Source organism: Podarcis erhardii (assembly GCF_964252035.2).
Source record: "Podarcis erhardii genome assembly, chromosome: 9".
Taxonomy (NCBI): Eukaryota; Metazoa; Chordata; class Lepidosauria; order Squamata; family Lacertidae; genus Podarcis; species Podarcis erhardii.
Window position 1 is genome coordinate 5,428,447 of NC_138512.1, and position 26,787 is coordinate 5,455,233.

The following is a 26,787-nucleotide window of genomic DNA, read 5'->3' on the forward strand; positions in this document are numbered from 1 at the left end:
TATCGTCCCTCCGCTGCTGCCAGCCCCTGCCGCTCGCAAGGCACAGGGAAGCAGCCACTGGGGCTCGTCCGGTGCTGTGGAGAAGGGAGGGGAGAGTCGTGGGGGGGATATCTATTTTCCCCCAAAATGTAGTCCGCCCCCCCACAAGGTCTGAGGAACAGTGGACTGGTCCCCTGCAAAAAAAGTTTGCTGACCCCTGGGATATAGAGTGATTTAATTAATAAATCCAGGCCCCCTTTAAGGCAGGGGCACAGGGGGGAATTATTCCAAGCCACACATGGTGTGTGTGTGTGTCTTTACACATGGAAGCCACATCAACTCTCCAAATGTGCTTCAGCTGTTTGTTACGCATCTATGAGAATTTGGACAATAACACTAAAGGCTTCAGTGTCTAGTTTGCCAAGACGTCAAATGTTCAACTGGGGGAAGAATGCGAAGCTGTAGAGAATACTGCTCTCCAACAAGCAGACAGAGTAGAGAAAACATAGTGTCTGAACCCGGCACGCCATGTTTATTTGCACATTGGACAGAGTTGCACACCATTATTTTTTTGTAATGGTTAACAAAGCGAAGGTTGCCTGGGCCACTTGCAGCTCCTTGTCAAGCCACTGATGTTGGTTTGACCTGAAGATAAGTGCCCTCTGGAGAGCAGGACCACAGATCCTTCAGGGAGACAGGGCATTTTCTGCTTGTGAAGAAGAGAAGCTTGAAGGTCTCAACTGGTCTCCTGTAGAAGAATGCTTCCACTAGAGGGGAATGCTGAGCTTCTTTGGCTGAAAAACTACCAGTTGAAATTGACCTAGGAGAGGAAGCTTAGCACTACCCTAGACTCGGTTTAGCCATTTTTACTGCCTTCAGCTGCAGAGCCACAGAAACCGCCGTCTGCTGCCACCTACTGGAAGCTCCCCATTTGGGGCTGCAGCCTCTCTGCTGCCACCTGCTGCTTGGAATTCCTTATTGCGTGGCTCTCAAATTCTGCTGTCATTGCTTGCATCCCCAAACTAACTGTCAGTAAAGCCCAAGGGCACAGACTTCCTTTGGCAAAGCAGCATCTTGGGAGAAGGTGGAACATTCTGGACTAAAATCTATTTGTGTACTGCACCTTATATTTTCAATCTCCAGTTGATACAGAGATTAGTGTGGTTGTCAGAATATCCCCTATACACTTGAACCTGGTCCTGGGTGCTAAACCAAGGGTTACACCACAATTTCCATTCATTCTATTCTGCCTCTGTGTGGGTCTCTCCCTCCCACACACACCACTCACACAATTTTACCTAAAACGTTTGTGAAAACAGCAGAAATCCCAGGAAATAAAACTGAGGAACCCATTTTCTCAGGTTTCCTATAGAAAAAAACCTAAAACTCAATTGGTCTTCGTGTCCCTGAGTTTGCATTCTTTAAAGACAAGAACTAGAGCATAGTGGAAACCAAACAGGTAGAGCACTGTGTGATGGTTATGCTCAAACTGCGTGCTGATGTACATGATCCTACAGGAAATAAATGTGACTTCCATGTATGAACCTGCAGTAAGTAAAACCTGGAGGTGGCAAGTCCACTTGGATAATAGGCCACAATTCTGTTAAAGTACATTTTGCAGGTAATCAGTAAAATCTCTGACTCTGTTTCCAGCTTTGTAAAAGGTGCTTGTCATCAAAAGTGATTTGTGAAAAGAAGAAGCAGATAAGCTTTTGCAAAACTGCAGAAGTATATCCCAGTGCTGGTTGTTGGTAGGGGTATATAGCCAAGTGTTGCTTATCAGGTAATGGAGGTAGTAGGCATAGGGATAAATAATAAAAGCGTTCCATGCAATATTTGGATTCAGAGTGTGCAGTGAGAATTTGTGACTTGTTTTTCCTGGAGGTGGCCAATGTGTTTGTGGACACAACCTGCAGAAATGACTGAATGCTCTTATGTGCATTCTCTGCACATAAAAACTAGAGGTCAGGAAGAGGTAAGGTTGAAGCCATTCTCTCTGACATCTATCAAAGTCATCTTGTGAAATAACATGCTGACTTTACCTTGTTAAAAACAACAACGGTCTTCTGAACAGTGTGAACAGAAAAGATCCTTGTGAGAGGCTGAGGTTTCTGCACTCAGCATTCAAGATTGTACTTCAAACTGCTTTTTTATTTTCAGCATGTTTATCCTTTTAAAGGGAACCAATAGTGTAGCAGAAAATTAAAGCAGAAATGTTCACTAATTTGATGGATTTAAAAAAAATGCATATAAAATAAAACTATTTTATTCATCATTGTTAACATTTGCTGTATCTTGTCAGCACAAAACATTTTCCCCCAAATATGTAGCAGGTATAACATATATTATGTTTACTAATATTACTAAACTAGGATTTTCTGACACCAACTTACACTTAAAATTAAAAAGTGCGGATAAAATGCAGACTGTTGGTAAGGTGATATAAAGTTCAACATTTTTATTAACTTCAATTGGACCATGAATTAAACAAGAAACTAAAAACATTTGACTACAGATGTACAAGATACGACAATTAATCAAAGTTAGAAAGTCCTTATCTGCTCTGTATTCCAGGAGACTGAACTTGTTTTAGGTCTTTGGGCGAAATTGTGCATGCCCAGTGCCTCTTGTGGCCTCTGCAGGAACTCCAAGGGAACTACATAAGTTTACATGAACAGAGCACACTGCCGACTTTACAAAGGTATAATTTCCCTTCAATTTGTTATAGCTATTTCCATACCTGGAATTCAGACTTCAACTATCATGGCCACTTCAGGCTCTGAGTTGCAGCCCATTTTAAAGTGACTTCATTTCCGCAAGTCCTGACTGGCTGACGCAAGTGAGAAAGGTGTAAACTAAGCTGCACTGTCCCTCACTGGGCCAGTAGTCATGGAAAAGGGCTAAAATGCTATTTCAAAGGCCTTTCCTTCACAAAAATTACCTTCTTCAACATGATCCTTTATCTAATAATTTCAGATTACGATTAATTATCCACGCCCTTGCTGGGCCTCTCCAATTTACATTTACATTCTTGATCTTAGTCTACCTACAACAGGTTTATTAGTACAAAATTCTGACCACCAGGATGGCCTCTCCAACACCTTACTGCCTTGAAGAACGGTGCTCCACAGGTTTTTATACAGCTGGAGGGGGAGAAAAACAGAAATGGTTTCAGCAACAGCATTCATTTCCAAAATGTTCAGTCTTTGCAGTGGTGTCACCTTGATCTCAAGGAGGCACAATGAGACCTTCATTTAATAGTTTCCCTGTATCTTTACATTTGCCCATATCTCTTTTCTAGGGCGTTAGAAAGCACTGCTAATAACAAGGCGAGTGGAAGTGATGATATTCCAGCTGAACTATTTAAAATTTTAAAAGATGATGCTGTTAAGATGCTACACTCAATATGCCAGCAAGTTTGGAAAACTCAGCAGTGGCCAGAGGATTGGAGAAGATCAGTCTACATCCCAATCCCAAAGAAGGGCAGTGCCAAAGAATGCTCCAACTACCGCACAATTGCACTCATTTCACACGCTAGCAAGGTTATGCTTAAAATTCTACAAGTAAGGCTCAAGCAGTATGTGGACCGAGAACTCCCAAAAGTGCAAGCTGGATTTAGAAGAGGCAGAGGAACCAGAGACCAAATTGCAAACATGCGCTGGATTATGGAGAAAGCTAGAGAGTTCCAGAAAGACATCTACTTCTGCTTCATTGACTATGCAAAAGCCTTTGACTGTGTCGACCACAGCAAACTATGGCAATTTCTTAAAGAAATGGGAGTGCCTGATCACCTCATCTGTCTCCTGAGAAATCTCTATGTGGGACAAGAAGCTACAGTTAGAACTGCATATGGAACAACTGATTGGTTCAAAATTGGGAAAGGAGTACGGTAAGGCTGTATATTGTCTCCCTGCTTATTTAACTTATATGCAGAATTCATCATGCGAAAGGCTGGGCTGGATGAATCCCAAGCTGGAATTAAGATTGCCGGAAGAAATATCAACAACCTCAGATATGCAGATGACACAACCTTGATGGCAGAAAGTGAGGAGGAATTAAAGAACCTTTTAATGAGGGTGAAAGAGGAGAGCGCAAAATATGGTCTGAAGCTCAACATCAAAAAAACGAAGATCATGGCCACTGGTCCCATCACCTCCTGGCAAATAGAAGGGGAAGAAATGGAGGTAGTGAGAGATTTTACTTTCTTGGGCTCCATGATCACTGCAAATGGTGACAGCAGTCACGAAATTAAAAGACGCCTGCTCCTTGGGAGAAAGGCGATGGCAAACTTAGACAGTATCTTAAAAAGCAGAGACATCACCTTACCAACAAAGGTCCGTATAGTTAAAGCTATGGTTTTCCCAGTAGTGATGTATGGAAGTGAGAGCTGGACCATAAAGAAGGCTGATCACGGAAGAATTGATGCTTTTGAATTATGGTGCTGGAGGAGACTCTTGAGAGTCCCATGGACTGCAAGAAGATCAAACCTCTCCATTCTTAAGGAAATCAGCCCTGAGTGCTCACTGGAAGGACAGATCGTGAAGCTGAGGCTCCAATACTTTGGCCACCTCATGAGAAGACTCCCTGGAAAAGACCCTGATGCTGGGAAAGATGGAGGGCACAAGGAGAAGGGGACGACAGAGGATGAGATGGTTGGACAGTGTTCTCGAAGCTACAAACATGGGTCTGACCAAACTGCAGGAGGCAGTGGAAGACAGAAGTGCCTGGCTGCTCTGGTCCATGGGGTCACAAAGAGTCGGACACAACTAAATGACTAAACAACAACAACAACTTTTCTAGGGTGACTCAACAAAATAGAGAATTCTGCAGGTGCCGTTCAGCAGAGGCTAAAAGTCCTGCTAAAATTCTCCTTTCTATGCAACAAATGAAAGGAAAAGAGCTCTGCCTTCCCTCACTCTCTTTCTCAGGGTTTCTCAACTTAATAATAATAATAATAATAATAATAATAATAATACCACCTTTATTGTCAATGTACAACCTGTGTACAATGAAATTAAGCGAGCCTCCCCCCCAAACACTCAATCTCATGGTACTCTGTGTGCTTGTCGCACAACACACCAACCCCGAAAGTCAGTTGCACTATATTATTTTCTGTTCATATTTCTGCCTCTCTCCTTAAAACCCCCAAAAGCTAGATAAAAAAAGAGGGAATGGTGATGCCACCCCAGCTTGTGCTAGGGCCCACTTGTGGGTATCAAGGTATCAGGAGAAGACCAATGTTTAGAGCAAATAAACAGATAAATCATTTCAAAAGAACATTATGGCTAAATTGAATTGAGCTGCAGAGTCTGAACAATGCAGTCAGGTTCCGAGATTATCAAAGAGCTGGTGAGCACATCAAATGGTTTCCTCTGTAGCCTGTGCTTACAGTCAAAGTTCTTCAGTTTGTTAAGTTACTTCATTTACTTTGGCCTGGTGGAACGGTTTCCTGGACACCTCTTCTAAAACGGTTACCTTCCCCAAGCAGAGGTGCCTCAAACTCAAGGATCAGAAAGGCTGGAATGTGCGGTTTGAAGTGGATTTACTTCCAGCATCAGAAGAATGCAACATATATTCATGCTGCTAGACTGTGGGTCTTCCCTCTCTGCCACTCCCAAACACACACAGTTTCTAGCTGTGACACAACAGAGCACAAATATTGAAAACACAAAGTTCAAAAAGAGGCACAGTAAACCTGAGTCAGAGCTTTGCAAAAAGACTTGTTTACCTCTCCATCAGCCCTGCCGATTGGCGAGTTGAGAATGAAGTCCGGAGGAGCAATCACATCTACCAAAGCCACAGCCTCTTGCTTCAGCTGTGCAGGAAAAAAAGTTAGACTAGAAACTGATTAGGTTTCTACAACAAGAAATAAACTACAGAGCTGTAGCGTAACTATTTTGGCAAGCCACTAACAGCCAGCAGTTTCATATTTCTAATATGGAAAGCTCCATAATCTTCTCCAATTTTCATAGAACCTCATGGGCCATTGCGTCCAACCCCCTGCAATGCAGGAATCAAGTGTAAAAGAAGCTCAACTATTTTGGGGGTTTCCTAAAAAAACACTAAGAAGGATGTTCCAGGTCATTTTGGGGTCTTCACTTGGGCCTGTATGCTTCCAAATTTCTCTGTAGTGCTCATAAATCACAGCTCTGACTTCACTCATAAGCTAACAACAATGAAAGGCAAGAGTAGGCTCATATACCTTGCAAACCAATTGCTTTGAATGATGCCCACACATTTTACTTCAGAGCTTTCAATCTAAAGGCTAGAGACTTGCACTTTTTGTTTAAAGGAAGCTCAGAGTCTGGGGCCCCTGCTGCCCTTGGACTCTTATTCTACAGTTACTCAGCATAATATTTAAGCCAAAAGGGAACATACCTTTGAACACAGTTCTAGAATTGCATCTTGCACAAATCTGCCAGCATTTGCACCTGAAATGTAGCCACCTGAAAGATATTTATCATGATAATGAAGCTAAAGGACTCATTTTGGATCAAAAAATCTGCTAGATCTGTGGGGTATGAAGAATGTTATCTGAAAGTGAGCAGGTTTCCCCTTCATGGATGAATGGGAAGAGGACTTGGAGTCTGGTGTCCAAGTGCCTCATTGTGGCTCTCTGGACAGGGAAGAATACTGCCGAGTGCCAAAGCTGAGCTGGCCATGGTCAGCGACAGTCCTGGGAGGAACAGACAGAGTTGAGGCAAAAACTTTGTTTTCTACCTTCGAGTTCCTATTCTCCTCACAGAGCTACAATTCTCATAATGGTTTAACAAACAGATCCTCTTCCCAGGGAACTCTGGGAACTGTGGCTGTGTGAGGGGAATGGGGGTTTCCTAACAACTCTCAGCACACTTAACAAACTACAGTTCCCAGGATGCTTTGAGGGAGGCCATGGCTGTTTAAAGTGGTATGGTACTGCTTCAGATGTGCAGTGCAGATGGGGCCTTTAGTTACCTTGCTAGTTTTGCCTTTAAGAAGATTGCACTCCACAGCTTAAGGCAAGTTTTGTAAGAGGCTGGATGTCAGAAGAAAAGGTTTAGGAAATTCAGTATTGTATCTTAAAGCACAGCTCCCCCAAGCTGTGCAATAGAAGAGGACTGGGGCTAAAAGACCAGAGCTGTAAGACTGTATAACACATTTACTGGTTCCTTGGTGCAGAAACTACACTGGGTGCCTGAACTTACTTACTTAAATGCAGTAGTAAATTTGTAAGGGCATTGAAGTGTTTGCAGATTCTAAATTTTACCATGTAGGCAGAATGTTGATCTCACCTTGGTAGAGCACTGCCATGTGCTTATTTAAAGACCATAATCCATACAGCGAACATATATTCTTCAGTACCGGCTGGAGGCTAGCTGGTGTGTTGGAACTGTGAACGTAGTCATGATATCTTTGCAAAACAGTGTGCTCAATAAAAGCTATAGCTAAAGAACGACAATAGTACACCTTGAAAAAAGAAAGAAAAATTCAACCGTAGCTACAAATCCAGGCAAACTGTTCAAAAGCAATAAAGTAAAAGGCACCCAAAAAGAAGTTGAAAGGCCCGTTCTTACTATCCTCTCTATATCCTTCAGGGCAATCTGTGCTGCATAAAAGTGATGCAGATTGTACTCTGAAGCAACTGTGTGAAGGAATGCTGGTGGCATATATAGAACTCAACACGACTGCACCCCAGCTGAACATCTCTCATGCGATTTCAGGGGGACAGGTATGCAAGACGGATCGTGACACTTCTGTAATATGAGGCAAGGTTGGGCATCATGTCTTGCAACTTTCATCACTAATCCGTTATCTGCAATTCTCTTGTTCCTCCCCCGGAGCTTCCTTACAGTGGCTGGGCCTGAGAACGAGGCTACTGTCTCTGGAGTTCTGGTTGGGAAGGCCTTGAGATCCTGCCTCCAGGGGTACTGTACATCACATGGTGTTAGTCTGTTACAGCAAACAAGGAAGCCCTGTGGTACCTTAATGAGTAACAGCACTGTGGGACTCTCTGCTGTATTTAATAAACTGTAGGTACCCTGGCAAATATTAAACTAGGATGAACCATCATAACCAAGTGATAATATTGGTTCCTCCAGCTCTTTAGAAACGTCCATTTCCAACCTCTAGCTTCATGAACTCTTAATTTGGATTGGTCTGCCACCATGACCCACTTTCCCCTTTTCTCGCTAGTATCCGTTCCTGACTTACCCCCACTATTTGACATGCCCATTCATGCGCTGGAGCTCCTGGACATTTTGGAGGCAGTCCAAACACTGGACTTTTTTCTGCTCCTGCTATTTTCTCATGCTCTGCTCCTTCTCTGTTATCTTCCTGATGGAGCAACCCTGAGCCACACTCACTTGTAACCGTCCTCAGCACCTCTTCTCTACCTTTGACTCTCTTCCAAAGGCTTTTGTCATACTCGTTTCCCACCAATGGCAGACTTGAGTACTATAGCACGATGTGCGAGGCCAAAATTTGGTGCCCCCCCCCAGCCCTTGCACTGCCTTCCCAAAGCTGGCTAAGTGAGGTACTGGGTTTGGGAAAGGAGGCACAGGGCTCTGGCAGGGTCCTAGAGCCCTCCCATCTCCTTCCCAAAGCTGGGAAGTGCTAACTAGGCTTTGGGAAAAAGGCAAAAGGCAGGAGGACCCTAGGACCTTCTCAGAGCCCTGTGCCTCCTTCCCAAAGCCCAGTCCCTCACTTACTGGGCTCTGAGATGGTGCCCCCTTGGCTAAGCACCCAGTGCATGAGCATCGCTTGCAAAGCCCTAAATCCATCCCTGTTCCTATATTCACTGGAATCTCTCTGCCTCAAGCTCTTAGGGAAGGCAATAGCATAGTGGGCATGGAACTGAATTATTATTGTTGTCATAGAGAGGGAAGGAACTGTTACTGCCTGGACACAAAACTTAATGCAGGACTTGGGATGCCCTGGACACATTCCATAAGGTTTCAGCCCAGCATTTGGGAGAAAGAAGGTTGTGGCTCATTACACAAGAAATCACCTGATGTGTAGATCACATTTTCCACCACTTGGTGTTAATCTCACTAGTTATTTCTTTTAAAGTAAAAAATGCATGCAGGAGGTTATTTGGCTGTAAGCCTGATGGCAGGGTTTATTCGTTTTAACTTAGTTGCTGCACAACAAAGCATGAAATTTAGCTCCAGCTGAGTTTGAGGTCCTAGGTGCTTTACTTTTCATATTTTTGTGAAAGGAAGTGTGCAATGTATAGTGCGTATGTGTAGGGGAGAGGCAGCGGAAAAGGGCAACATCCATTAAAATAGCCCCGTGCATGAAATTGGTCCGCAACATAAAATCATACAATGTGTTTACCTGACTGTTGTTCCTTGCCTCAAATTCATTGCAACCACATTTTTCTTGGTTCCTCAGCTTCTGGAAACTCTCTCGGAGCAAGTAACAAACCAGCCACTTGTATCCTCTCAGAAGTACTGAAAAAAGAAAGGTCAAAGGTTTAATGTTTTCATTCAAGATAAAATGATAAAAAATCCTTATAAAGCAGACGGCAAATGATGCTGATAGTTTGCATCAGAATCTGAGTTTCTGTAATGCACAGTCTGCGTTTTGCAGAAATAAGGTTGAAAAGCATCCACAAAGTTAAATATTTTGCTGCTGAAACTTAGCTGTCCTTCCTCTGCTCCAACCACAACAACTTGCTGTTCATATAAAGACAGAAGAAATAATTTGGCATTATACCAACTAAATAGAGGATAGACTTGCTTTCATTTTTGATACTTCTATTTAAGGCTAGTGAACTAATTCATGAGCACTTCAAAGCCCCATTTTTCCTATGTAAGACTGTATTCTCCTTCATCTCCAAAGCAGTATCCTCTCCACTCTCATGTTCATCACTAACAACATCGTCTGTACTGAACGTCTTTCCCAGGCATCATCCGCCCACAGGTCCCCTTTTCCCTGCTGATTTACATGCTCCCTTGTTCCCATGCCTCAAGCCCATTCGCTCCTCACAGAGTTTTCGTTTCCACTGTAACATATGGCATAAAGCTCCAGTCATCAAAAGCTCAGTCAATCTCTACAAAAGAATTTAAAATTTATTATGTCAAGATGTTCCCTCCCATTCTACTGTCTCCAAGATGGGACAACCTTCTTCCTCTAGCAACCCACCCTCTAAACTGGTACTTGCCATAACAACCCCAGGGGGCTGGTGTGTGAATTGAAGGGAAGAGAGAATGCACAAGGACTTAACCGTAAGCACTGAGAGGAAGAATAGTCAACGGTTTGTAGGGGAAAGGGGCCACACTCAAAATTATAAGCACATGACAAGAGATGCAATTTGAACAGTTACCGGAAGAATCCATGCAATCTTGAACATTTGACACTGTAAACTTCTGGCAGAGAATATGATCACAGTCTTCCAAAAAATCTACCGATCCCAATGGTGAAGCAATAGGACCTTTGTCTGAAATGCCAATGATACGAAAACTAAATACCAAGTCAAAGTGTGTTAATGTCTACGCACTAATGGCTTTGAAAGTCAATGCAAGTCAAAAATCAGCTCATCGGTGCATTCAGCGTGGATAATCTGATTAAGCTATTTCCCCCATTTCTCCAATTTCAACCAAGCAAACTCTTTAACACATCTATGCTTCTGAGACACGGCCCTTTTATTTCTAAGTTGGAAGCCTTAAAAACCTCTATTAACCTGTATTTTGCACATGATGCACAACTGTGCACTCCTTAGCCTAACTTAACGTTTTAAGTTAATTGGTTTAGGAACTTGAGTCAACTCTTCTTGAACTCACCCTAAGCAGAATAAAAACAAGGTACTCAGCGTGAAACAGTAGTCAGCCCTCCCTGGTATTCTCACATGACAATTAGATTGCTGTTCTGTTGTTTGAGGACACCAGGGAGCACAGACTACTGTTCCACACTAAGTACCTTGTTTTTATTCTGCTTGGGATTAGTTCAAGAAGAGTTGACCCAGGTTCCCAAACTACAGAATATTATGGGTGCTAATTAAGTACAAACACCAATGTGTGTTAAAAATCATGCTCTCTACAGGATGTGCATGCTTAGTTGTGAGGCAGCAAAGTTACAGGTCACCCTCAGTGAAAGTCCAAAACCTGCCAGAAGGAACAAGGATGGCGTCCAAGCTAGATCTTGAACCAGATTCCATGAGAAACCTCTAAAATGCATCAAGACCGCAAAGCCCACAGTTGGGTATTGCCTTTATCAGAATCAAGCAAAAAGGTCACAAAAATCTGGCAAGCTGTTACGCAAAACAGTGAGAGGAGGAAAAACCAAGCTTGTTCAAACAAAGACCACAGGCTGAGTTAAGCCCATACCAGGTGCTACTGATAGCAGGTTACACACACTCTTTGAGAAAACAAAGCCTAGCTTTTAACTTTTGGGTCTGTTCTTAAAAAGGCATCATCCAACTGTGGACTTCTGGATTTCTGCTTACACTGCTTTTTTGGAAATATTTCAGTTTCTGATTGGGAGGTTTCTCTCACCTCTAAAATTAAAACCATCAAAGACACTAACATTTGCATCTACGGAGTCCAACGAACTCAAATTAAGAGTTCAAGTAAGGTCATTGTGACCCCAAACAGTACTAAGAATAGTTAAAAACAGGGTGCTTGAGTGCTGACCACCATTTCAACAGAAACACTGATAGGAATGCAGTAGTTCAACTTTGCAAACACACAACTGCATCTGCTGGCAGTTTTACCCTGTCTCCACTTGGTGGGCTTCTGAGTCAGTGCAACATGCAAGTTCTACATACTAACCTTGGTGTTTGGCGTTCATCCAGCCCAATAAGTAGTTGCTAGTTTGCTGTAGCAGAACATTATTGTCTCCTTCGTAGGTGCAATTTGGGTCGTTGTCGTTACGGATATCACCCAGCCGATTCACTTTTGGAAAGAACAGTTAACATATAGGGACCTTGTATCAGCGAGCTGTGCTTGTGATTTAAAATTTTATAAAACCACTTACTGACAATTATGGGAAACAATTATCCGTCAAGTTCACTTACTGGCCAGATAGCCATGTCCTCCACAAGCTTCTCTGCATTCCTGAGTTCCTTGTTGAGTCAGCCAGGAGGCCAGCGGTTTCCCCGAAGTAGATAAAGCATGGATTTCACGCCCGAGTTCCGCCTAGTAGAACCAGAGCGAACAATGAATATAGAACACAACAGCCAACATGCTGCATTAACCCTTCTGGGTCCTCCTAGGCCTGAGGAACCATCAACTTCAGCACAGAGCAGAGCAGCTATGACGGGCCAAACCAGAGGCCAAGGATGTAAATCAGGGGTTGGCAAGGTTTACCTTGCCTGGGCTGGTTCACTCCAGCGGAGATCCCTCTGTGGGCCGGATCGTGTGCGTGCGCTCGTGCCCGCGATTTTCGGCATCTGCACAGACGTGATTTCCGGCATCTGTGCATGCGCAGACGCAATTTTCAGCAGTGTGGAAGCAAGTCCCCACCTCGTGCTGGTTTAGCGCAGCATGCGGGGACTTGCCAAGCGAGCAGCTCGGTTCGGATCGTGGGCTAGTTAAACAACCCCTGTGGGCCGCTTGCGGTCCATGGGCCTTAGGTTGCCGCCCCCTGACGTAAATGCTCAACTCTAAGCCTCTTTGTGCAGGCTTCTGGGTTACCAACAACCAGTGTTTTTTCTGGGGGGACTTGGGGGTACACATACCCCTAAACATTTTGTGAATCTAAGTTTGGCCTCATTGAGGGGCAGTATTTCAACATGAGTAGGAAAATGAGAGTACCCCTAAACATTTTTTTTAGAAAAAAAAGCACTGCCAACAACTGTGGGAAACTGAACAAGCAGGATTACCAACAAACGTACTAGCAATTTCCTGCTCTTTAGAGAATACAGCTCAGTGCCTGTGCATTTAGAACATGCAACACCTCCCTCCCCCCAAAAGGGGTCAACTGTAAAGTTACTGTACTATTAAATTTATAGATGCAGTTAAAAGAAATTAAAAGCCTAGCAACATCCGTGCCCCTCCTCCATGCTTACAAGTGATGTGTTTTAAAGAATAAATGAAAGATGCATCAGGGAAGAAGAGAAGGAATGTAAAAGGGGAGGAGATTCACTTGAGGTAAACCCAAGACTATTTCTTTTATTTAACAAAATCTAGATATCGCTTGATTGTAATACGGTAAAACCTCTAGGCAGTTTACAAGAATAGTAAATGTATCATTAAGAACAATTTAAAATGTTTAAAGATAAACAAAAAACAACAACAACAACCTGTTTCACAGTTAATTAAAATGTAATTCAGATATTACGAGATGCTCTTCCCCAAACAAATAATAAAATTGGCTTTCATGATGTGTTCTTCTTTACTGCATTATCTTCTCACTATTTATTTGGAAAATACAACCTTTGTACTGCTCCTATGTTGTGTAACTTTGATTAAGTAGTTTATCAACTGTACTTTTGGTTTCACATTAATAAAAAAAAAAGAAGGCACTGAAGAAACAATAGGCTATATTTGTGAAATTTGTTGTGCATACAGAACTGGGTGTTTTGCTCATATTCAGAAAGGTAACAGTGCTGTGCATTTTCCCACAGCTGGCAATATAGTTACTGTTTTCCTCTCATGAAATTGGGGTGCAAGTTGCCATGTTCTGGGCTGCAAAGCGTTTAGAGCCCTCTGGTGAGCAGAATAGGTACACTCTTCAGACAGCAGAATGCTTGAATCCTGCCAGTCCAATAATGGACCAACTCATTTTCCACGCAATGGCTTATAACCAACAATTACTGACAAATCCTTACCTGCTGTGGACTTTTGTCCTTCATGAGGAGACCCATGTGGAATTCTATGGAGTTTATGAACAACATTTTGGAGAAGTGGTCTAAGACATAGGTGGCTGCTAAATACGGCAGCAAGCGCCATTGCTGGAACAAAAATGAAATTTGCATGAGGAAAAACTGAGAGATACACATCCTTTTAAAACACCTTTAAAACACACAGAGGAGACATTTTTGTCCCCTTTGTAAAAGTGGTAATTTTCTTAACTTAATTTCAGTGATCGATTACTCTGAGGGCCTTCTGGCGGTTCCCTCATTGCAAGAAGTGAGGTTACAGGGAACCAGGCAAAGGGCCTTCTTGGTAGTGGCATCTACCCTGTGGAACACCCTCCCACCACATGTCAAGGAAATAAACAATTATCTGACTTTTAGAAGACATCTGAAGGTAGCCCTGTATCGGGAGGGTTTTAAATGTGTGATGTTTTACTGTGGTTTTATAATTTGCTGGAAGCCACCCAGAGTGGCTGGTACAACCCAGTCAAATCGGTGGCATGTAAAAAAAAAATACAATCCTGCTTTATTCTGCCCCTGCAGCCCTCCTCCGCAAGCACTACTTTGGATTTTTCTGAGCCAGGGTTTTTAAAACTCCAAATAGCAAAACAAAAGCACCCCTCCTCATTTAACAAGGAGCCACCATCCAGTTCCAACAAAACAGTTATCCTTGTTCATGGAGGATGTTTGTTTCTAAGGTGTTATATGTTAAAGGTGGACCCACTGACCTATGTCTAAGTCTTATGTTTAATTAAGAGTCTCACTGGGTGCAAAATCTAGCACTTCAGGCTTTTAAAGAGCACTCTAGATTTTCACCTGCATTTGGTATTCAAGAACAGGTATTTCTTCATCATCTGTTGGTCCAAATTGGCGCCGGGTAGCTGAGAAGCGAATTGCTATTGATATGGCGAGCTTTAAATTGACCACAGACATGGATATAATCATAACTCTTCCATTGGACAAAGCACCAAGAGAAACTCCTAAACGCTGCTTGCGATCCTGGAGAAATAAGATAGGATAAGCGGAAAGGCTTTAAGGATTTGTTTGAACATTTTGTACCCGGCAAATTCTCCCCAAGTACACCAACTGTAAACATTCAAAGTATAATATTGTGTTTATGTTCTTAATTATACTGTGATAAACTCTGGAGAGCATGTGTGGAAGAACTAAACGGATTAGGCAATAAAAGGAATCCTTAGTTAAGCGCAATTAAGTTTTGCATTAAGCACACGGAAGTTAGTTAAGCACAATTCATACCTTAAAGGCACTTGCATACGCTCCCTCAGCTGTGACATCTCCGGTTTGGTTCAGCAAGTTGCTTTTGGGTATCCTGACATTGTGGAACATTGCAAAGCTGCCAATCCAAAAAGAATGAATTAAAAGATAACACCTGCACATCCGATGAGCTGTAGAAATCAAATGCTGAATACAGAGACAGTTATTAGTTTCACAGAACCAAGAGCAGACATGATGTTAAATGCATGAATGCATTTAGTGTGCCTGCTTCTCCTTTCAGAATAACAGCTGCAGGGGGACTCCTGAGAAGGATCACGCTGCACGGGGCACTTTCGGTTGCAGTCAAGAGGTCCTGTTGCACTACGAGATCCATCATCCCTGACCACTGGCCATGTGGCTGGGGTTACAGGAGTTCAACATCTGGAGGCACACGGTTGGTTCCATGTGACTTAACTCTATCCTTCTTACATTTCAGTTCTGGTTATAGGCCTCCCTGGAGATGTGAAGGCTCAGGGGGAAATATGGAAAAATTGCAGGAGGGGACTGTTCCCCATTAACAGCTGTAACCACTGCCACAATTTACTAGTTGTGCCATTTTAAAGGAAGCAATCAGGAAAACGATGTGCAGCACAATTCAACTGTCTCTTGGCAGGTGATGTGTGTGTGCACATGCGCGTGAGTGTAACGCAAGGAAGTGACAGTGAGCAACACGTATTTTCTGGAAAGTAAATTCCACAAATAATCCACAGTCGGTGTCTTGCTTCACTTCCTCGCTCAATCTGATTTGCATTTGTTTTGAAGCTTTGCTGGTCATCCTTGGGACCAGACTCTTCAACTCAGTGCTTCCAACCTATAAAATGAGGGTTTTCTAGAACACCTGTTAAATGTTTGTCCATAATAGGCTGTGCATATGCAATCTGTTAATCTCTCGTGTGCTTGTGTTATGGATTCTGCTCGCGCTTTAGCCTTTGCTTTACGCTGGTGACACAGCTGTAGTCCTGTGCCACTAGGCCACTATGCGGAAGTTTAATAACATGTATGGATAGTTTTGCTTGGTGGGCTTGTAAGCACATGCAGGAACTGTGCACTTCAGACGCTGTCCACCCAACCTGCAGATGCAGAGCATTTGAGGACAGGCCAAGGGAGCACTCTGACTGCAGGGAGTCTAAGCCATAGGCAAGAAGGAGAGAGTCTGCAGAACATCTTTACTGCTCAAGTGGTGTGGAAGTTAAGGTGGGCAATCTCCATACTTTTTGGCATATGAATGGGTTTACACAGCCCTTAGCTTTTCTACTAGCTGAAGTTTTTGATCCTAAAATTGTTTCTGCTTTGTGGTCTTGTTCATTCAAATACAATAGAATGAAACTGCATTACTGAATTAATTGTAAAAGGTAAATGTAAAGGGACCCCTGACCGTTAGGTCCAGTCATGGACGACTCTGGGGTTGTGGCGCTCATCTCACTTTATTGGCTGAGGGGGCCGGCATACAGCTTCTGGGTCATGTGGCCAGCATGACTAAGCCACTTCTGGCGAACCAGAGCAGTGCACGGAAACACTGTTTACCTTCCCACCGGAGTGGTACCTATTTATCTATTTGCACTTGACGTGCTTTCAAACTGCTAGGTTGGCAGGAGCTGGGACCGAGCAACGGGAGCTCACCCCATTGCAGGGATTTGAACCGCCGACCTTCTGATTGGCAAGCCCTAGGCTCTGTGGTTTAGAACACAGCGCTACCCACGTCCTGAATTAATTGTACCACTCTCCAATTTGGAATATTTCTGCTCTTTAGACTATCTTTTAGTTGACTTTGCAAAAATGTTTGGGTTTTGCAATCATTCCTTGAGAGGGAGCAGAGATGACTGTGAGATCCCAAAGCTTCTCTCCACTCTTTCATGTAATGGTGCACAATGATGCGGCAATGTGCTTGAACCATCTCAGACTGGGACAGATCAACCTGAAGGTCCTTTCTCTGTGCAATGCACATGCTAGGATTTCTGTTCTCGAGGTCTGCAGAAGTGACTTGTAACTTTTGCAACATTACTTTGAAGTTCAGAGTATTTTGGTTTACACTTACCCATTATCTAATCCATTCTGCCCAAGTTTTCTACCTATATCACCAACCAACACCCCTGGCATGGGAAGAAGCGTTTTCGGATCTCGGATCTGTAACAAATGCCTCCATTAAAACATTTACAAGAAGTCATTGAACCACCTTTTTGTTCCGGTTCAGAACTCTATACAATTAATTAGGAAAATGTGCACATCTGTTTCAATGCATGCAACTGGTTGGATTATATAGCTATGATCTAAAAGGCTCTCACATAGTTCCCTGGGACAAGACCTAAGCTGAGAAGTGAATATATATACTTCTCCGCCCCTGGGGTTATCGGAGGCTGGGGGGAAATGTACTCACCAGAGGGGTGTCTAAGTAGACCCCTTCACTTTCTCTCACATAAATAAGTGTAACTGGGAACCATGCAGCACTAGGGTGGGGAGAACCCACTTAAAACCCAATACACAACTTCACATTTCCCACAGGCGCTTCTATAGGGCTCACGATGTCTCTCAGTACACAGCTCATTGTACGATTGCACTGTCAGGTGTCCTTCAGAGAAATATTTTTGAATCTGCTACAAGGGCATATGATGCTCCCCATCTTCATGGGTCTAAAGTAACACAGGACTCAGCAGCACAGAGCTGTGCTCATCTACAGCTGCAGTGTCTCTGAACCTACTGTCCAAACGCACAAAGAGGGAAAGCAAATTCAAGCCCCGGTAGATCTAGTTTTGCACTGGGTTGTACATTACTTTCTGCTTGGCCAAAGCAGGGCAAGGGCACTTGCAAGCCTTTCATACCCAGTAGAAAGATGTTTGCCTGAAGAGGCACACATTTTAAGCACCCCCCACACCTTTATTGATGCCAGAGTGATCTTATGCAATTCCCAGGCTAGCAAGTGACCGTTCCACAAAAAGTGTTTACAACTAGGATATAGTAATAGGCAAATGCCACTAATGATCCTGGTTAATGAAAAAGCTCTTGGCTTATTCCAAAATTCTAGATTTAGACGAATTCATTCTCACCTGTACGACAAAGGAATGCAATCCATGGCACAGGCCATCCGGAGTATATAGCTGTGCGTAGACAACTGCATGAGTGGCATTCTTCCCCATGTTGCCAACCCAGAACTTTGCTGCTTCAAAATCCGGTGAGTGAATAATGAATTCCTACATAGTTGATAAGAGGGGGATGGGGAGAAAAATTCTAAACACACTGTATATCTTCTCTGAAATATGAAGTTGGATGAATCTATTGACAACCTCTGTTCTGTGCTGTCGCAGCACAACCCCTGTCTACTTGGCGTTCAGCGGGGCTTTCTAAATGGGCACAGGACTGCAGCCTCAGTGAGCAGGACAGAAACGCAATGGAAAATGGTTTCACAGGAGTAAATAATACGTACATTTTAGGAGAAAGGCTTCAAACAAAGCCACAGAGGCATTTTTCTTTTTACCACTGCGCCACAGTCATGGAGCTCTTTTCCAAACTATTTACCAGCAGCAATGTGAGGTTGTAGGGTAGGGCACTTCCCATGACAGGTCCCAATACAGTGGCCTGTCTGGATCAGGCCTTGCCCTCCACCCAGCTTACTGCACAAGGGCTCCGGAAGCATCTCAGGGCCCTTGTACCATCTTCTCAGAGCCTAGCCAGCAAGGCAAAGGACTAAAAAAAGCTCTTTCCAGGCTGGAATTCTCCCGTGCCTCATTCATTCATTCATTGGACCTGAGCCTACGTTTGTGATCATATAAATAGGTTACATATGAGTTGCAGGCCCACTGAATATTAAAGATTAGAGTACCTGGGTTCAGAAGTACAATGTCCTATTTTAATAAAAAGTTAAGTGAAGAATATTAGAGAACTTTACAGGGCACTGCTACTAACTTGCGTAGTCGGGTCATATCTAGCAGTAGTCCGCATGTTCTTGGTATTGCTGCCATGGCTTAATTCTGTCAGAGCAAAACATCCAAAGTTCTGGAGACAAAAGACACAAACTGAGTAAGAACTTGTATGATTCAAACTGGGGTAGCGTAAACATTAGGGCAATGGGGGATCTCTGTTGTAAAAGAGCTGCCCTGGAGCTCCAGCTTACAAACTTAAAGATGTTCATCTGTGAACTTCAAAGTCTAGTCCTTAAATGATTCAGAGTGTGCACACTGCCCTGCAGCCGGGTAGAGGTCACCCACTGACCAGCGGCTGCCCTTTGGGAAAGGGCATCTCCTCTGGCGTGTTAGGACAAAAAGGGGCCAACCCTCTGCCGACTGCATTTGACAGGTGTGTGTGTGTGTGTCGGGTGTGGGGTGTGCCCATCTTTCAAGCTCCTGTCAGGTGGATCTGATCTCTGCAGAAATGCATGGCAAATGCTTCCAGGCATGATCAGTTCCACTCAGGAGCTCTCAACTGAAGTTTTGATCCCTTCTGGAAGCTGCAGGGCTTGCATTAGGATGCTGTTTAAATTTGGCACCCAGTGCAAATGCCAGCATCCTTCTTTCAGCAAGGATTACAGCTACTGTCAAGAGTTCCTGACTGGAACTGGTCCTGCTTGGAAGTAGCGGGCAGCAGGGCAGCATCGTAATGCAAATGAATTATCTGGATTGTCGTCTGCCTCCTGATTTTTCCTTTGAAGCCACGGCTGTGCTTGTCCCACACCTGGCTAGGGACAGGTGGCCACACATGGCTATTGTGAGGCTGCAGCAGCTCTAAAGTGAGCCCTGAAATGTACTATATCTATCATTTTTTAGCCATTTATTAAATTTGGATACCGCCCTTCATCTGCAAATCTCAGGGCAGTTCCTCCTTTCCCTCTCCTCCCACCCATCTGAGCTCAGTGTTCATATTACAATTCACAGGTGTAAACGTTTAGGATCAAGTCAAAAGGTAAATGTTAACACCAGGTCACCACAGCAACAAGCAAAATCCAAAGCAGGCATAGGCAAACTTGGCCCTCCAGATGTTTTGGGACTACAACTCCCATCATCCCTAGCTAACAGGACCAGTGCTCAGGGGTGATGGGAATTGTAGTCCCAAAACATCTGGAGGGCCGAGTTTGCCTATGCCTGATCCAAAGCTTAGTCAATGTATTAACAGTGAAAAAACACAAAATGAAAAAGTTTCCTTAAGAAGTTAAAAGAAAACTCTTTGCTTTATCCAAAGGAGTGTGCATAGAGTCCTTTAGAAGGAGGATCAGCTTTCTCAAATCCCACTGTTCAGAGAAGCACTACTTCCCTTTCTGAACATTTTTTTTATGCCAGGGTGGGGATTCTGTGGCCCTGTACATGTTGCCAGACTACAACTCCCATAATCCCTGACTGCTGGTTGCACTAGCTGGTGCTAATGGGAACTGGAGTTCAACAACATCTACACGGCAACAGGCTTTTCATCCCTTGGCTAAGTTTACACCTTTTGAAAACTGTTTGGTTGTGGGAATAGGGGTCATGCACACAGAATTGACGTATACAGCTTGGGATACGCATGTGGAATCCTGCTTCTACCTGCATCACCCTTAACTGAAGCAAGGTGAGCATCTTTTGGACAGGTAAGTTTGTGGCTTTGTGCTGAAGGACTGCACTCTGCTGATTTGATGGTGCAAGGCACTTCTTGAACTATTGCCTTATAAATTTGTATTAGATATTGGTGCTGATGATCCTGCAATAGTTTCATAAATGATGAATAAGCAAACTGATCCAGATAATTCATCACTTCCACTCTAAGAAACTTTAATTATGGTTTTCCGACAGAAACAGAGAAGCACTAGTAAATCAAAATGAAGTAACTCCATATGAGATACTATTTTACAAGAGATTTGCAGATATTGCTTCATTAGAATATGTAGCTAATAATCTTGTTTTTAGAAACACCATTAACTCAAAGATTGATTTAGGTAGTTCAAAGAGTACCTTCATATTTGCATTATCTTTAATAAATTCTTCATGTCTTTCAGAGCCAGAACTCTCAATTGCACTTTTGAACACCTGTAAACATTAAAGACAATTAGCTAATGTAAATGATAAATAGTAAAAACCTTTTTGTTAAAGTAGAGGAAGGGGTCAAAATGACATGTTCAATAAAGATTTGAGATAGCAAAGCATCACTGTTCACAGCTCAAACCACAAGTCAAGTATTAAGTTGCTCCCTTCCTAGGAGAAAATGCTATTCTGTGATATTTTACGCTATTCTGCATCAGGAAACACAACTTCATTACAAGAAAATAATTTTCCTCCTGGTTTCAGCTGCAAAGTGAAATAATGAAAATAAAAATGAATGATTCCTTGATCTCTGGATTATTATTAAGCAATAGTACAATATCTTCTCAAGGCCGGTGAAGAGAACAGGTTTCATCCTAGAGCACTTGCCACCATCCCAAAAAGGGGGTATTTGCAACTGGGCAGTAGTCGTCACAAAGCAATGGGCCCAGGGTGATTTTTTCTGGGAGTGGCTGGATCACTGCCTCTTTCAAGATGACCAGAACCACTCCGTCCCAAAAGGATGTGTTGGCCACACCCAGGATGCATGTGATCACACACCCAACATGAAAAGAAGGGCAAGAGCCATGAAAATATGTCCCCAGGACACATCCATTGATCCCAAAAGGGTGATGAGGCTGAATTGAACTGTTGAGTAAGTTTGACAATCACAATAAAATCAAACATGGAAGATGTTCGTTTTCAACCTTTGACACGCAAAGGCTCTGGTAAAGATCTAGTGAGGATATAGAGGTAAATCCTTCCACTGCCATGATGATGATGACGACCATGACGACAACAACAACAACGATAATTAATAATAATAATAATAATAATAATAATAATAATAATAATAATGTGTTTATATCCCGTCCTCCCCAGCCAAAGCCGGGCTCAGAGCGGCTAACAACAGTAAAATAATACAGCATTCTAAAATTAATTCGTTATAAAATCAGTTCAAATCAAATTAATGGCAACCATTGGGCTAGAGTTCTGTGGGGATTACCAAAGGAGGGGGTCAGGCTGTGCCCTGACCAAAGGCCTGGTGCAACAGCTCTGTCTTGCAGGCCCTGCGGAAAGATGTCAAGTCCCGCAGGGCCCTAGTCTCTTGGGACAGTGTTCCACCAGATCAGGGCCACAGCCAAAAAGCCCTGGCTCTGGTTGAGGCCAGCCTAACCTCCCTGTGGCCCGGGGCCTCCTAGATGTTTTTGTTTGAAGACCGTAAGGACCTCCGTGGGTCATACCAGGAGACATACCATGTTTCAGGTCTTCCCATCATGCCTTCTCCTCCTCCTAATGGGAAGCTGGGGAGCGTTTATTCTTCCTATTCATCAGGACTTTTGTGTTCAAGGCACTGCTGCCCACTGGTGTCAGAATAATGATACTACTTGTTTAAAAGGGTTTAGAGAAGCCGAAACATCTGCCAGAACTAAGCATTTTTATTTTTTTTTAAAGTAAGTTGCTTGGAGACCTTTCAGGCAGTGCTATTTGTTCTAGAAAAAGAGATGCCAGAACTCACCATGAACACCTCCCTCGTTCTCTTAGAATGGCAATGGCGCCCACCTGAGAGGTGCCAGAACAGTGTTCCTGTAAGTTCCCCCGGAAAAAATGCCCTGATTTTAGGCAACAAGCAACTGATAATAAAAACAGTAATGGGATGTCAGGTGGGAATTCAGGTGGCACCATCCGTGTCTGTCCAAAAGGGAAAACTTGAGGAAGATGCTACATAACTCTTTACACCATTAGGTGCTTCTTAACCCTAAAGGTTTCTTGGCCAGCTCTGATCACTGCTGTGTGCGACTAGGAGGTTTTGTAGACTGTCTGCTTTGCTCTCTCCATGACAAAACCCACCTTAGCTTAAACCCAAAGGAGACAGTGCAATTCTGTTAGCTTCAATCAGAATCTGACCAAGCTCTGTATCAACACAGGGAAATAGTTTAAATAAAAGTAGAGAAATAGTAGTTTAATCATTTCTCACAGTTAGATGATTAAATGACATGATGAGATAATGGTTTATAATTCTGATACCAGTTTTATAAATTTATTTATAAAAATATTTATATACCACTGTATCATAAAAACATATCACAATGGTTTTCAACCATATAAAAATATACCGTAAAACCAAAGAATTGTTACAATATGAGTACATCGCAGCTGCAAACTGGCAGCTTGTTTACATCACATGATGTGGCTAGTCCTGGGAAAGAATCTTCCAGGCAGTTCACGGGATACACAAGGCTTTGTTCAGTGGGTAATATGAGACCTTCCTGTTGCGTTTGTAAAGGAAGTCTGAGTCACTTACTTGGAGAAGTTTGAACTGATCGGACATGTTTTCTGTAGAGTTGTACAGTCAGAAATAAACAAGATGTAAAAGGACTTTCTGACTATTCTTCTTTCCCCTGTGAAAGGGGAGATGGGGGTGTGCATCTTCCCCACTGGGAGATGTCGCCTATCAAGATCTCCCTGGTCTGTCTGGGATGCCAGCCAGAGGAAGATCACCGGTAAACAAGCTCCGGGAGCGGGGAGAGAGGCCAGCCTCTCCCGAGGCGGCTAGTTTTCCAACAAGAATAACATCCTAAAACCACCCTGAGACCTCCGGGTATAGGGTGGTATATAAATTCAATACTAATAATAATGATACAGTGGTACCTCTAGTTGTGGACACGATCTGTTTCGGGGTGCCATTCACACCCCAAAAAGTCCGCAACTAGAGCGGCGCTTCTGCGCAAGTGCGGAGTGCAATAGAGCGCTTCTGCGCATGTGCAAAGCGCACAGAACGCTGTGTATACACTTCCGGGTTTGCCACGTTCGCAACCCCAAAATCCACAGCATGAAGCGAATGCAACTAGAGGTATGACTGTAATAATAAGCGAAATAATAATAAGTGAAAAGCAATTTAAAAGCAAAAAGAAATTAAAAACAAATATCAATAGACTATTATGGAGGGTGCATTTTCAAGCAATGAAGTTTTCACTACAATTACCACGTGAAAAAAGTGTCAAGCCACTATAGCCTCTAAATCAAAAGCGTACATAGAGCAGCTCAGATGCAATCTCCAAAAATATTTATCCAAAATAAAAATGGAATGGAATGCTTCGCTAGTAGGCTTGAGTCTTTAAGGAAATCTATAAAAGAGCTTACACCTGCATTGTACATACCTGGGAATTTAGCAAATATTTGGCTCCTAGAGACCAGTCATACATCCCCAGGCAAGTAATCAGCGCTACAACTTTTAATGGTTTCTCAATTATGTCTTCTAGCCGTAGAAAATCATATTCAAAGAGTTTCCTACAGCGGAGGAAGGTTAGTTCACGGTATTTCTCAAGAGGTAATTCTTCTCCAGTGTGACGAGCAAAGAGAGGGTCATTTTCAAGAGCTGAGAATATTCTGTTCTTCATGGAAGAAACACATCAGAATAGTTGAACGTCAGATTTGAATTTAACATTGAACTGAAGTATTCGTATTTTATATATTAACACATTCAGTCATTTCCCAATGCCATAAGAAATGTACAAGGACAAGGACAATCAGGAAGCCGTTTAAAACTTAATAAATGTCAACCATCTTAAAAGCAATATTACATAACTTCACATCCAAATGTTGCCTCACTGATTAAAAGCTCTTTGAATCATTATTATAGATATTGCATTTCATGTACTGCACTAAAAGCAGTAGAAGTTTGGATCTGATAAAGAAGTGCATAATTTCAATTTTATACCAATATAATTGTGTGGTTTTCCTCCAGATCAAAAACACAATACAAAAGAAACCTATCCCCTCCTCAAAAGGCTTCCAATATTTTTGAGAATATTGTTTTTACCCAGTCCTAGATGGAAAACCCTTTAAGCATGAACATCATGCACAGTCCTATCAAAATGTAAAGTAACTTACTGGACGGCCATTTACACTGACAAAAACACCTCAAATCTCTGTTTATCAAGGATCATGGCTCACTTGACCTAAGAAAATGTCCCTGGCCATGTGAATCCCTTGGCCAGACAGGCCTCACAGGAACCAGAATTTAATGGTACATATTGGATACTTTAAGGGGGGTTATGGCAGATTGTGTTTAATTTGCAACATCGTTTTTAAAGAAATATTATTCTAAGCCTTACTTTAAAACGGAGGAGATCTTCTTCCTCTACGAAGAGTGCCATCTCTTTCCAGTTGAAGGATGCTTTCTTCCGGTAGGCATCCAGCGGTCCACTGGGTAGGTCTGCGAGCACCAAAGTGTTCCAAGAGCTGACCTTTTCCCGATCACTGACAGATGCCATCTTAACATGCAATGTTCTGTAAGCAAACCCAAACATCATTCAAAACAAATGCCTGTTCAAAAAAGAAGAAATCCTTCAAAAGTTACTTGTGGAGGATAACGGAGCCAGTGTAGACCATCCTCTCAGTGTACATTAACAGCTCCTGGTGCTGTGGGTTAAACCACAGAGCCTAGGACTTGCCCATCAGCAGTTCAAATGGGGTGAGCTCCCGTTGCTCGGTCCCTGCTCCTGCCAACCTAGCAGTTCGAAAGCACGTCAAAGTGCAAGTAGTACGCCGGCTCCCTCCGCCAATAAAGCAAGATGAGCGCCGCAACCCCAGAGTCGGTCACGACTGGACCTAATGGTCAGGGGTCCCTTTATCTTTAAAAAAGAGGTTGCTGCTGCTAAAAACTTTCCCTTTTCTCTCTCTGACTGGATAGGGGAACTGCCTTTGGTCAATGTAAATAAACTTCGACCCTGCACAAAGTAAGCTACAAGGGGCAGTGGCGTAGCGTGGGTTGTCAGCACCCGGGGCAAGGCAAGTAATTTGCACCCCCTAACCCGTGGATTTGCACCCCCTAACCCGTGGATTTGCACCCCCTAACCCTAACCCCCAGATGTTGCGCCCGGTGTGGCCGCCCCCCCCCGCACCCCCCATGCTACGCCCCTGACAAGGGGTGCTTAGATACACGAAGGAGCAGCTGGTTTGTGGGCCTGTTGACACGTCCACTGCCTCTCACGCCATTGCTTTCATAAGCAGATAATCGCTAGTTATGCAAGGCAGCGCCCGAGTCCAACTTGCACGGACTGCGCAATCGGACAGGTTCGTTGGGCAAGCAGCTCCCACTCCGGGCAAGGGCGCTTCCCCGGCCAAGGCGCGCAGGGCGGCCCCCCAGCCCCCGCGGAGCAGCCAGCGATGCGTTTGCGCCCCTCCCAGCGATGCGTTTGCGCCCCTCCGCCTTCCCACGCGCGGCAAAGGTTCCCGAGGGGATCTTGCGGCGAGTCGCGCAAGTGAGCAGGAGGCTTGGCGGGGTTGGGGGGGGGGAGAGAAGGCGGGACGCGCCGCCAAGCAGCCGTTGGGGGAAAGAGGTGGGGGAGGCCCCTGCCGACTCCCCCGGGGCTTGACGCACCCGCACCCACCGTCTCTCCCCGGTCGCCGCGCTGCGCACCTTCCCCGACGGCGACAGACTTCACTCCGCGCCCCGCCCCGCGCGCGCGCAGAGAAACAGGCGCCACCCTCTCGTGGGACGCGCGCAGAAGCGCCAGCGCCGCCTCCCGCGGAGCCCCGAGGCAGGGCGACGAGGCCCCGGGGCGCGCATCCAAGCCAGCCCCGGACGGAACGGGCTTCCTGCAGCGCGCCTGGGCTCTTCATCGCCGCTGATGGGTCTCAATTCGTGTTTGAACTTACGAGACGCCGCCTCTCCCCCCAAGATCCCAGGGCGGTTTGCGGCGCGGAGAATCGCGCTGCGCGGGACTTGCGCCCCTGCGGCTGCCTTTTCTTCCGCGGTGAAAGCTTTGCAGCCGC

At 44.0% G+C, this 26,787-nt stretch overlaps 1 protein-coding gene across 4 annotated transcripts; it reads right to left on the reverse strand.

Annotated features, from left to right (window-relative positions):
• Nucleotides 1-2,229: 2,229 nt before the first annotated feature.
• On the reverse strand, nucleotides 2,230-26,787 carry ACOX3 (acyl-CoA oxidase 3, pristanoyl). Of its 4 annotated transcripts, none has more exons than XM_081876257.1 (18): nucleotides 26,671-26,787; nucleotides 25,125-25,299; nucleotides 24,168-24,401; nucleotides 20,941-21,015; nucleotides 18,929-19,018; nucleotides 18,073-18,216; nucleotides 17,067-17,155; nucleotides 15,014-15,110; nucleotides 14,573-14,755; nucleotides 13,730-13,852; nucleotides 11,975-12,095; nucleotides 11,730-11,852; nucleotides 10,286-10,399; nucleotides 9,295-9,410; nucleotides 7,251-7,425; nucleotides 6,358-6,425; nucleotides 5,708-5,794; nucleotides 2,230-3,122 (listed from the first exon to the last, which is right to left on the reverse strand). In XM_081876257.1, exons 2-18 carry the CDS (start codon nucleotides 25,281-25,283, stop codon nucleotides 3,003-3,005), a joined length of 2,118 nt encoding a protein of 705 aa, XP_081732383.1. In that variant the 5' UTR covers nucleotides 25,284-25,299; nucleotides 26,671-26,787; the 3' UTR covers nucleotides 2,230-3,002. The 4 variants fall into 4 exon arrangements, with proteins under 4 accessions (XP_081732383.1, XP_081732382.1, XP_081732381.1 ...); XM_081876256.1 differs by lacking the exon at nucleotides 26,671-26,787 and adding an exon at nucleotides 26,499-26,663; XM_081876255.1 differs by lacking the exon at nucleotides 26,671-26,787 and adding an exon at nucleotides 26,432-26,663.